The sequence below is a fragment of the Aquarana catesbeiana genome, linkage group LG09 (genome assembly GCF_042186555.1).
Source record: "Aquarana catesbeiana isolate 2022-GZ linkage group LG09, ASM4218655v1, whole genome shotgun sequence".
Lineage (NCBI taxonomy): Eukaryota > Metazoa > Chordata > Amphibia > Anura > Ranidae > Aquarana > Aquarana catesbeiana.
The window spans coordinates 126,188,543-126,201,196 of record NC_133332.1 but is presented as its reverse complement, the minus strand read 5'-3'; the positions used below and the strand labels follow the sequence as shown (position 1 = coordinate 126,201,196).

The window sequence follows — 12,654 nt, the reverse complement described above, 5'->3', positions numbered from 1 at the left end:
ACGTTCGTTTGATTTTCGAATCGTTTATGGGGTCAAATCGACGTTCGTTTTCAACCACAGTGACGGGAACATTTTTTAAAACAGAGTGTTAAAAGCAAGTGAAAATTTCAAACAACATTCTTTCATTCAGCAAATGTACAAAGATTTTTCATATGAATATTCTCCTCTGAAAATTGATCCATGTGGCCAGCATAAGGCTCAGTACACACCTATGCAGTTTGCTTTTGATCTGTTTCTACACTGCTTTTTGCTGTGCGTTAAGTACAGTATAAAGTGCCCCAATAGAAAGGTAAAGAAAACTTCTGCCTTTAGAACCACTCACTTCCTGCCCAGGGCTACATGTCCCATGAGGCATTGCTCCTCATACATTCACAAGTTCTCAGGCACTTACTGACATGTATGGAAGATGTACTGCGCTGTATGTGTGCTGCACTGTATTTCCTGATATGTAAACAAAGAATGCATTCTGTATGCAGGCTAACCAATTAATCGATTATGAAAATAGTAATCGATTAATTTCATAATCGATTGGTTGTTGATTAATCGATTAGTTGTTTCAGCCCTAATTTAAATGTTGGATAATATACTGGACTGTGTATTTTGAACATGTTATGGTTTAATTTTGAGACCTGTGGTTATATAAATTGGAGTCGTGAGGTCATATGTAGGATTCAAGTCTTGTGTCACATAACCCAAGGTAAATCCTGAAATTTCTAATAATTCAGTGCAGGTAATAATGTAATACAATAATATACAGTCAGGTCCATAATATTGGGACATTGACACAATTCTAATCTTTTTGGCTCTATACACCACCACAATGGATTTGAAATGAAACAAACAAGATGTGCTTTAACTGCAGACTTTCAGCTTTAATTTGAGGGTATTTACATCCAAATCAGGTGAACGGTGTAGGTATTACAATAGTTTGTATATGTGCCTCCCACTTTTTAAGGGACCAAAAGTAATGGGACATATTAACAATCATCCATCAAACTTTCACTTTTCAATACTTGGTTGCAAATCCTTTGCAGTCAATTACAGCCTGAATTCTGGAACGCATAGACATCACCAGATACTGGGTTTCATCCCTGGTGATGCTCTGCCAGGCCTCTACTGCAACTGTCTTCAGTTCCTGCTTGTTCTTGGGGCATTTTCCCTTCAGTTTTGTCTTCAGCAAGTGAAATGCATGCTCAATCGGATTCAGGTCAGGTGATTGACTTGGCCATTGCATAACATTCCACTTCTTTCCCTTAAAAAACTCTTTGGTTGCTTTCACAGTATGCTTCGGGTCATTGTCCATCTGCACTGTGAAGCGCCATGTAATGAGTTCTGAAGCATTTTGCTGAATATGAGCAGATAACATTGCCCGAAATATTCAGAATTTATCCTGCTGCTTTTGTCAGCAGTCACATCATCAATAAATACAATAGAACCAGTTCCATTGGCAGCCATACATGCCCACGCCATGACACTACCACCACCATGCTTCACTGATGAGGTGGTATGCTTTGGATCATGAGCAGTTCCTTTCCTTCTCCATACTCTTCTCTTCCCATCACTCTGGTACAAGTTGATCTTGGTCTCATCTGTCCATAGGATGTTGTTCCAGAAAAGGCTTTTTAGATGCAAACTCTAATCTGGCCTTCCTGTTTTTGAGTCTCACCAATGGTTTACATCTTGTGGTGAACCCTCTGTATTCACTCTGGTGAAGTCTTCTCTTGATTTTTGACTTTGACACACCTACACCTACCTCCTGGAGAGTGTTCGTGATCTGGCCAACTGTTGTGAAGGGTGTTTTCTTCACCAGGGAAATAATTCTTTGGTCATCCACCACAGTTGTTTTCCGTGGTCTTCCGAGTCTTTTGGTGTTGCTGAGCTCACCGGTGAGTTATTTCTTTTTAAGGATATTCCAAACAGTTGATTTGGCCACACCTAATGTTTTTGCTATCTCTCTGATGGGTTTGTTTTGTTTTTTCAGCCTAATGATGGCTTACTTCACTGATAGTGACAGCTCTTTGGATCTCATATTGAGAGTTGACAGCAACAGATTCCAAATGCAAATAGCACACTTGAAATGAACACTGGACCTTTTATCTGCTCCTTGTAAATGAGATAATGAGGGAATAACACACACCTGGCCATGGAACAGCTGAGCAGCCAACTGTCCCTTTACTTTTGGTCCCTTAAAAAGTGGGGGGCACATATACAAACTGTTGTAATTCTTACACCATTCACCTGATTTGGATGTAAATACCCTCAAATTAAAGCTGAAAGCCTGCAGTTAAAGCACATCTTGTTTGTTTCATTTCAAATCCATTGTGGTGGTGTATAGAGCCAAAAATATTAGAATTGTGTTGATGTCCCAATATTTATGGACCTGACTGTAGCTAACATTTCAATTGGCTCGCAGGCCTTGATGGACACAGATTAACTGACATTCAAGAACAGGAATTAATGCATGGTAACAGAGCACACATTGACAGTTCTTTGTTTTAATGTATGGTGCTGCACACCCAAATCTGTCAATATACCACCCTTTTCCTGCCATTTGTGTTGTAATTATCTTAACGCATAATTGTAGCTTTGCCATAGGTAGAAAACCCTGAAATATTTTGCACTGCACATACTAGCAGACTCATCTCTGTCCCCTCCAGCACTGACGGTTAAGAGCCATCATCTTTTTCATTTTCTTCCTCCCTCCTCTCCAGCATGCATGCTGGAGTTACATTGTCCCGACTTCTGGTTCCTTTCTCCTCCTGAATGGTCTGAATGTGTACACCACACTTGCTTGGATCAAGAGGGAATAGTATTGGCAGAAGAAGCATGCAAAGTCTGATCTGTCACTGCTTGCTATTAGCGTCTCTTAAAGCAAAACTTTACTTTTTTTTTTTTTTTTAAAGGCACTGCCCATAAATGAGCAATGTGTGTGCCATATATATATATATATATATATATATATATTTCGGGCAATGCTAAGTTAGTTCACAGACAAGGCAACCACTATGTGACTGATGTATGAAAAATATCATATTGCTTATAACAGCTATTCAGCTTCTGTCATTTCTGCAGACCAGATTTAAAAATAATATTGTGGTTTGTTGCTATGGGCAACAAGACCTTTTCCTGTTCATTTTTCATTGTACAGATTTGCTTACAGTGCTTCACTATAGTCCCATGTCTTACATGTGCATTCCACACTTTGAACTGAGATCTTTCACTGAAGGGTGATCTAAAAAGGAAAAAAAAATCTTTACTCATTTTCAGTCTTGAATGGTTTTATAGCTAAAAGCAGTATAATGTCACCTCTATTGCTGCAATCCATAGTTACACTTGGCTTTTGGAATACACTTACCGGTATTTCTTTCCTTCATTAGCCTGCCAATGTTAAACCTCTGTCTTGCCCCTTTTTTCTGGAGCCAATATGTGCTTGTCCTATGATAAATAATACAAAAAACATTTGTTAAATTATTTTATTAGTCAAATTTTCTTGGGAATTCAAGTTTTCTTATTTTATTTTGGTGTTTTTTGCCATAAAGAGAGAACTTTTTTACATTTCATTTCCTATTTTAATGTCAGCATCCAGATCATGACAGCATTGGTAAGCATCTTTCTTTGACCTCATATTGTTAAACTAGTGTAATTGGTTCATACTCTATAGTCATTAGTATTTTACATATTGGACCCACTGCTGTCACTGTGTTTTTGGGTTATGTATGTATTTTATTTAACTTAGAAATGCCTTATACTGAAAGTTTAATCTATTGTTCCCAATTTGCACATTTCAGTGTTTTTTTTTAAGTACACAAAACATGTATGTTTCCCATGTTAAATACAAATGACTATTCCACAGATCTGTATGTACTCCATTTCTCTTAAAATTGCCTTCAAATGATTTTTTTTTTTTCTTGACAGTGTTTCTACCTTTTGCATGTATGTAGTAGCCTCAATCATTAGTAGATAAATATCTGGATATAAACAAATTCCACAAAACAGCCAAGAGTTTGCAACATTGGTATCCAAATATTTATTAAAATTTTAGCTGTTCTGATTATTTTTAAAACTAAATTAACTTTGATCGCTTACAATAAATAAAAGTCTGATCAAAGTGAAACATCTTTTAAACATCTGTTAATGGTTTCTTAGATCAGTGCTTTGGTTTCTTAAGATGTTTCTTACTGTTGTAAAGTTGATCTTCACTTTTATTTATGTATCTATATTTTTGTGCAGTAACTTTTAAAAAGCAAACGTTAAAAGCAAAACTTTACTATTAAGTGTTTGACATAATACGTGTATTGATAGTTTTGTTTTGTTTTTTTTACAAAATATGTAGAATACACCTTGCCCTTTCAGCAAATTAATTGTTTTACTTGGATTGTCTGAATTTTGGTTTTTATAGCATTTGTAGCAAGAATACAGTACAAGGCTCAAAATAAGAATGTTGCTTTATGAGATGGTTTGTTCTGCTATGCGCCAAAATGCTTTTGCTAAATTGTAATGAGATTTTACCTGCAGAAAATCTTTTTTCTATGTTTTTCAACATTTCATCATTTTTTTCTTTAACAATTTTCAGGGCAGTGTCATATTTTGTTATCTTATAAATGCAGTTTCCTAACACATTTCTAATATACATGACCTTTTACCAGAAAAGTGTTTTTTTTTTTTTTTTTGTTTTTTTGTTTGGGTGGATGTGTCCAGGTATAAGTTTGTTAGAAAAATACTGTAAATCACTTACAATTAGGTGGTCTTTTTCAGGTGTTTGGAAACTGGTCTTTTGGAACAATAATATTCACTACATTAGTGTTTACAGTTACATTAAAGGTAAGTGTATGACATATAAGTAATAGATGTTAAATATAATGAGATGATTTTTGTTACAAGGAATGGTCTGTTGACAGGATATCATTAAAATGATGAGATAATCCAGTGTGTTCATCCCCCGTTGCTCCTATGTTCCCTTCTTTTATGTTGTGCATCTTACACAAGGATTTCTCAGGATTCGTTTGGCACCCTTGATCTCCCCTCCTTTTTTTTTTTTTTTTTTTTTTTTTTTTTTTTAAAGCTTTTCTCTATTTCTTTACCTACAGTATATGCTATTTGGGCCTTCTGGTCTGCCTACATTTTCTATGTTTTTTTTGTTTTGTTTTGTTTTGTTTTTTTTTAACCGTCGAGACCATTTCATAGTCCAGCCTACTGTTGCTTTTTGTCATTTGTTTGTTTTATATGGGTCCATGTTTTTTCTTCAAACTGCATGTTTGGAAGAGCTCTCTGGATTTGTGCCATGCCATGTTTCTCCACTAAGACACCATTCATTTGTCTGTATTGATATTCCTGTTCCTTTCATTTCTTCAACATGGTATTGTCTCTGTGTGGTCCTGGTTTGTTTTTGTTCTGTGCAGAAATGATGGAATATACATAGATTTACATTTAATACATGGAATATCCAGGGCATAGGATCCCCAGAGCACAGAAGGATTTGTTTTTCATTTCACCTGATACCAAGTATTCATTGCTCGGACTTATTCAGTTTTGTGTGTGAATTCAGATTGAGCTACTGTGTTTTCCCTGAAATTAAGCCCGGGTTGTAATAGAGTGGCTTATAGGATTTACAAGCATTTTAAACTAGGGCTTATTTTCAGGATAGGGCTTATATTGCAGCCCTCCTGGAAAATAATAGTAGGTCTTATTTTCGGGGTAGGTCTTTTTTTCGTGCAAACATGGTATGTGTACAACAGATTTTTTCATTAGAAGTGATGAGTCCCTGAAAAACGTGAACATTAGTGAACTGCTCTGCCTGTTGATTGAAGCTTTGTACTTTGTTAACCTTACTGAAAACGAAAAATATAGTAGTATGATTTTTTTTTTTTTTTTTTTTTTTAACAGCTTGCATTAGATACTCGATACTGGACCTGGCTGAACCATTTGGTCATATGGGGTTCACTGGCCTTTTATGTAATTTTCTCCATATTTTGGGGAGGTATCATTTGGTAAGTGTGCAAGATTCTGTTAAATTTTATTTTTCTAAACACATGCAAGTCTGCTTAGAGTTTTTTTTTATATTTTTGAGGGACACTTTTCATCTCTATTTTTTTTCTCCCTCTTTTAGGCCGTTCCTTAAGCAGCAACGAATGTACTTTGTATTTTCCAACATGCTGACATCCGTGTCAGTTTGGCTTGCTATAATTCTTCTGATTTTTGTCAGCTTGTACCCAGAATTCTTGCTTAGAACTTTAATAAATCTTAGGACTGCAGGCCAGAAGGTAAGGCTACTTATGTTTGTTTTGTTTACGCAGGAAAATGGGAAGCTAGGGGTTTTTTTTTGTTTTTTTGTTTTCTACATTTTAATGTATTATAGTATGTCATGTTTAAGCCAAAATGTTTGTTTTTGGCTTGTATCTTCCCAGTTTGGATAGCAGTTGGGATGACATAATCTGAATGAGTATGTTAATGAAAGTATGAATAATGTTGGTGGAGTACATGAACAAATATATAGTTTTCATGTGTCACTCAACTGCTTTTGACATGTATTAGCTAGCTGTGTTACATTACTTTAAGAGAACAAGTCACAACAATCAGAATATCCCATAAATTATCATTTATTTTCATGAATTGTTTAACTTTATAAAACAATCCAAATGTTATGTCTTAAAAAAAAAATCAATTAACTCAGTTATGCAATTTTCTCTTTAAGGTGTCCTTCGTTTTAAAGCAACCTTGTTATAAATTAGAAAATGGGCTAGATATCTTGCAAAAAAAAAAGGAAATGCTCCCCTTTCCTTCTGCCTGTGCTGCTCCATTCAAGAGGAATCAGCCCCAAAGTCTTCTGGGTCTCGCACAACATTCATTGGTTCTTTCCTCTGACCTCCATGTTAATACAGGACACAGTAGTGACATGAAAGTCGGCAGGAGCTAGTGAACACTTAAATTTGATGTGAACCCTCACATATACCCAATGACGTGAACAGCTTCAGATGATACACAGGATGAATCCAATCTCCCTACATAAGTTTTACATGCATATCTGCTGTCTTCAGCTGTATATATCCTTTAGAAAGTTCTCTTCGTGTTACAGATGTTCTTTTCCTGGTCAGCACTGGTAGTGAATTATTGGCATACAGTCAAGACAGCTGATTGGGGGAAAGGCACACACCTCCACTCCACATTGGCAAAGTAAGGAATGTGGAGAGCTCTGCTCTGAAATGGCAAGCTCTCTGCTAATCTATTTATAGCAACCTCCCATGACACACACTTCAGGCTGCCATTTCAGAGAACTTGTCAGAAGAGATAAGAAAACACTACAGCTATATGTGCCCAGCTCTAATTTCATCAATCAGGTTTACATCCACTTTAAGATCAACTCTCTTGTTTGGTTTCCCAGCAGAATTTGGAGGGGGAAGGGGGCGGCGTGATTTCCCTTGAATGGAGCGTTACTTGCAGTGGGAAAGATGATTACATTCGTCTTTTTCAGAGTTTTGCCAGTTTTTCCTATACTTATGACAGGGCCAATTTAAGTTGATAGCAGTTTGGCCATCTCAAATGACCACATTATGTTTATGGACACAAGCAAACACCATGAAATGAGAATACTTGAATAGTCAACAGGATAAGCACATTTTTCAGTCAGTAAGGCGCCTTAGGAGGAGGAATACGTTTTTTTTTGGGGGGGGGGGGGGGGGGGTTGTGTTGTTTTTTTACTAAGCAGCTGACGAGTAATAGACGTACCAACGAAACGAATTAATTTTATTGGTTGAAGTGTGCCTGCATATCCATTTGCTGGTTCATGTCTGTGGCTACTGTTACACCTTTGTCTTAGGCATTTGTACAACCAATGGTATTTTCAGACAACTAAATAATGCCGTTGCATGCTTAGGTAGATATACAGCTAGTCTGCTAACACACCATACGATCCTCAGTATGCAGCACATGCCGATTATTATGTAGTAAGCAGAGGCAGGTATTAAATATTAAACTTAGATGGTGGGGGGAAGGGGGCCATGTAGTTATATCCTGACCAATGTCCTCAGTGTTTGTAATTATTTGCCCATATTGTGTACGTGTTCAATTTCAGTGTCAAAATAACAATATATCAGATTAGCTGTACTTATAGATTGCCATGGCTAATAAACAAGGCCATATTTATGCTTTTTTTTAAAATTATTTTCTTTCTCGAACATCACGGGACACAGAGCCACAGTAATTACTGATGGGTTATATAGGTATCACTGGTGATTGGACACTGGCACACCCTATCAGGAAGTTCAACCCCCTATATAATCCCTCCCCCTTGCAGGGATACCTCAGTTTTTACGCCAGTGTCTTAGGTGATGGACGTGTAAAGATGTCCTGTGCTGAGCTCCAAAGGGAATATCTTAAGATCCTATACTGGGGCAAGCCAGGCGAACCGGATCCATTCAAAGTGTCTTTTCATGGCCGAATTGAATGGTACCCGGGCCTCGTGTCCGAAGAAACGAGGTTTTACCCATAATGCTTCTCTTTTTAGAGAGCTGGACCCCGCAGATCAGAAAATGGCTTTAAACTTCCTAATTTCTGGCTTTCTGTGCTTTACGGTCCCAGAACTGTTGGATCCCCCTACTGATGGGGGCCCCAGTCTCTGACGGTTTTTTCAAACGGAGCCCACCGTGAGAGGTGAAGATTGGGTCTGTGTAAACAGCACCCTGCGGCTGGATAAGGTAAGAGGAGATTCCACAGAATTTTTGAGTTCTAGTGGCTTTTCTCCTTTAAGGTAAATGCATGCTATGCCTATTGTGACCACCGGGGGCTGCCAAGAGCACAGAGTGTTTAGACTCCCACTCAGGCCAGCTGCAGGCTATTAAAGGCACTCTGTACAGGTGCACTCAGCCTTCTGAGAGACACAGAGCTGACGGTCGCATGTAAGGTGGGACACAGGCATTCTCCTAGGCAGCATTTACTGAAGTAACACCAGACTGAGCATTGGGTAGCAAGGCTTTTAACCAGACTACATCGCTCAGCGGGCAGTGTTCATTTGTATACCTCACACCTTGTTGCTTTGCACTATGGGTAGAAGAGGTTCAAGCACCCCAGGAACCAGAGACACTAGGGGATCTCGTTCAGGTTCTGAGGGCCCCCTGTCGGCAGCATCCTCCCCCCCTAAAGATGGGCCAGGGACGGCTAGCCAGGGAGAGCCATCGGGGTCAGGGGCTACACCTGCTTCTGGCACTTCAGCCCCTGTATATATTACACAAGAGGTTTTTTCCTCAACCATTAATGGTCTAGAGGAAAGATTAATGGCCGTGATTACGTCTTCACTCAGTGGAAGAAAACGCACTAGGCTTTCCTCTGTTCCCCAAGACCCTCAGACAGAGGAGCTCTGGGATAAAGGAGATGAATCCCTTTCAGAGGATCGGGATGGGATGGATGATTCCTCTTCGGAGGATTCAGGTGGAGAGGGACCCTCTGCGACTTCCCAAGAGGAGAAAGTCTTAGTGCAGATCCTCACTGGATTGGTGCGCTCCACATTTAAGTTGCCCATACCTGAAACTGCTAAAGAATCCTCTTCTGCTTTGGGGTCACTGAAACCTTTCCAAGCAGCACATGCTTTTCCTGTTCATACTTTACTTGAAAAGCTTATTTATTCTGAGTGGGATCACCCAGACAAACATTTTTTTCCGCCGAGAAAGTTTTCAACACTTTATCCGATGGAAGAAAAGTTTATTAAAATGTGGGGAATACCGGCTATTGATGCCGCCATTTCCTCCATAAATAATAGCCTGACTTGTCCTGTAGACAATGCTCAGATGCTCAGGGATCCTGTAGATAAAAGGATGGAATCCCTATTGAAGGATGTTTTCTCCTTAGCAGGATCAGTGGCCCAACCTGCAGTAGCAGCGATTGGAGTCTGTCAATACTTAAGAGACCATGTTAAGCAGGTCATCAAAGTATTACCTGAACAGCAGGCCCAGGGGTTTGCTAACCTTCCAGCGGCCTTATGCTTTGTGGTTGACGCCATTAGAGATTCTATCGTGCAAACCTCCCCTCTTTCACTGGGGTTGGTGCATATACGTAGAATCCTATGGTTGAAAAATTGGTCAGCCGAAGCACCATGTAAGAAGCTACTGGCTGGGTTTCCATTTTGTGGTGCAAGGTTGTTTGGAGAGGACTTGGATAACTATATCAAGAGAATCTCTTGTGGGAAAAGCACTCTCTTACCTGTCAAGAAGAAGAGTAAGCGTCCCTCTTTCAAACGGACTCTTTCCCCAGCGCCGGGGGCTTCAGCCTCCAGGCAGTCTCGACGGCCGCCTCCATCGGGGTCCAGAGACAAGAGTCAACCCCAGGGACAAGAGAAGTCCTGGGGAAAGAAGCCTACTAGGCAAAACACTAAGACCTCTGCATGAGGGGGCGCCCCCGCTCACTCGAGTGGGGGGAAGACTGCGACAGTTCTCAGAGCTCTGGCACGAGGGCTTCCAGGACAGATGGGTAGTCTCCACGGTAACCTTAGGGTACAAGCTGGAGTTTCAGGAATTCCCTTCTCCTCGGTTCCTCAGATCAAATGTTCCCAGAGACCCAGAGAAGAAGCAGTCGCTCCTTCTAGCGTTAGAGCGACTTTTGTCGCAGGAGGTCATTATGATAGTTCCCGCAAAGGACCAGGGATTGGGCTTCTATTCCAACCTTTTTACGGTCCAAAAGCCAAATGGGGATGTCAGGCCCATTTTGGACTTAAGGGATCTGAACCGATTCCTAAGGATTCAATCCTTCCGCATGGAATCAATTCGAACAGTAGTTCCCACCCTGCAGGGAGGAGAATTCCTGGCATCAATAAGACATCAGAGATGCATATCTGCATGTGCCCATTTTTCCTGCTCATCAGAAGTTTCTGCGCTTCGAGGTAGGAGGGCGCCATTTCCAGTTTGTGGCTCTGCCTTTTGGGATAGCCACTGCACCTCGAGTGTTCACAAAGATCTTGGCTCCTCCTCTGGCCAGATTAAGGGCTCAGGGTATAGCTGTCATAGCATACCTAGACGACCTGCTCTTGATAGACCGGTCGGTAGCCTCTTTAAATGGAAACTTGAGGACCACGGTCAGGTATCTAGAACACCTGGGTTGGATCCTCAACTTAGAAAAGTCTTTCCTAAAACCAGTAAGAAGACTGGAGTATTTAGGTCTGATTATAGATACAAGCCAGGAGAAAATATTTCTACCCCAGGCAAAGATCACTGCTTTGAGAGAGCTGATTCTGACAGTAAGGACCAAGAAGGGTCCCTCAGTCCGCCTTTGTATGAGGCTACTAGGGAAGATGGTGTCTTCATTCGAAGCAGTTCCCTATGCTCAGTTTCACTCAAGAATGCTGCAACACAGTATTCTGTCGACCTGGAACAAGAAGGTTCAGGCATTAGACTTTCCGATGCACCTGTCGCATGCGGTGCGTCAGAGCCTCAATTGGTGGCTCATACCCGAAAACCTGCAGAAGGGGAAATCCTTTCTACCGGTTACCTGGACGGTGGTAACAACAGATGCCAGTCTGTCAGGTTGGGGAGCAGTTCTGGAACAGGCTGCGGTCCAAGGGGTATGGTCCAAGACGGAGAGGACCTTACCCATCAACATTCTGGAGATCCGGGCGATACATCTAGCTCTAAAAGCCTGGACTATCAGGCTACAGGGTTGTCCGGTCAGGATCCAGTCCGACGATGCCACAGCAGTGGCTTATGTCAATCATCAGGGAGGCACCCGGAGCCGAGCTGCTCAAAAAGAGGTGAACCAGATCTTAGTCTGGGCAGAGATGCATGTGCCATGCATATCGGCAGTTTTCATCCCGGGAATAGAGAATTGGCAGGCGGACTATCGAAGTCGCCAGCAGTTACTTCCAGGGGAATGGTCTCTGCATCCCGACGTCTTTTGGGCCATATGCCAAAGATGGGGGGTTCCAGATGTAGATCTCTTTGCATCCCGATTCAACAAAAAGATAGACAGATTTGTGGCAAGGACAAAAGATCCTCTTGCATGCGGGACGGAGGCGTTGGTGATTCCGTGGCATCGGTTCTCACTGATTTACACATTCCCGCCTATTCTGCTACTACCACGACTCCTTCGCAGGATCAGGCAGGAAAGGAAGTCGGTACTTCTGGTGGCCCCCGCTTGGCCCAGAAGGACTTGGTATGCAGAAATAGTAAGGATGACGGTGGGTTCCCCGTGGACCCTACCGGTACGCCCAGACCTGTTATCTCAGGGTCCAGTGTTCCATCCTGCCTTACAAACGCTAAATTTGATGGTTTGGCTATTGAGACCCACGTTCTGAAGAGTCGTGGGCTCTCAGGTCCTGTCATATCTACCTTGATTAATGCAAGGAAGCCAGCTTCCAGGATGATTTATCATAGAGTCTGGAAGGCTTATATAACCTGGTGTGAATCCAGAGGTTGGCATCCCAGGAAATATGTCATAGGTAGAATCCTTGATTTTCTACAGATGGGATTAGAGATGAAGCTGGCCTTGAGTACCATCAAGAGCCAGGTTTCTACTTTATCAGTATTATTTCAGCGGCCACTTGCTTTGCATTCTTTGGTCCGAAACTTTATGCAGGGGGTGATGCATCTTAATCCTCCGGTTAAAGCGCCCCTAAACCCCTGGGACTTGAATTTGGTCCTGGCTGTGTTACAGAAACAGCCTTTTGAACCAATAAGT

At 41.0% G+C, this 12,654-nt stretch overlaps 1 protein-coding gene and 1 long non-coding RNA gene across 5 annotated transcripts in view; one reads left to right on the top strand and one right to left on the bottom strand.

Annotated features, from left to right (window-relative positions):
* Positions 1–12,654, top strand: part of ATP11C (ATPase phospholipid transporting 11C (ATP11C blood group)) — a 273,446-nt gene that overhangs the window by 233,900 nt on the left and 26,892 nt on the right. For all 4 annotated transcript variants that reach the window (XM_073599256.1, XM_073599253.1, XM_073599254.1 and 1 more), the window contains exons 26-28: positions 4,756–4,821; positions 5,884–5,987; positions 6,107–6,260. In XM_073599256.1, coding sequence (XP_073455357.1) covers positions 4,756–4,821; positions 5,884–5,987; positions 6,107–6,260 — 324 coding nt within the window. The remainder of the gene's footprint in view (positions 1–4,755; positions 4,822–5,883; positions 5,988–6,106; positions 6,261–12,654) is intronic.
* LOC141108053 (uncharacterized) overlaps positions 2,429–12,654 on the bottom strand; it is a 41,892-nt gene continuing 31,666 nt past the window's right edge. The window contains exons 2-3 of the long non-coding RNA XR_012236005.1: positions 3,356–3,435; positions 2,429–3,232 (exon numbers count right to left, since the gene is read on the bottom strand). This is a non-coding gene — a long non-coding RNA (uncharacterized lncRNA). The remainder of the gene's footprint in view (positions 3,233–3,355; positions 3,436–12,654) is intronic.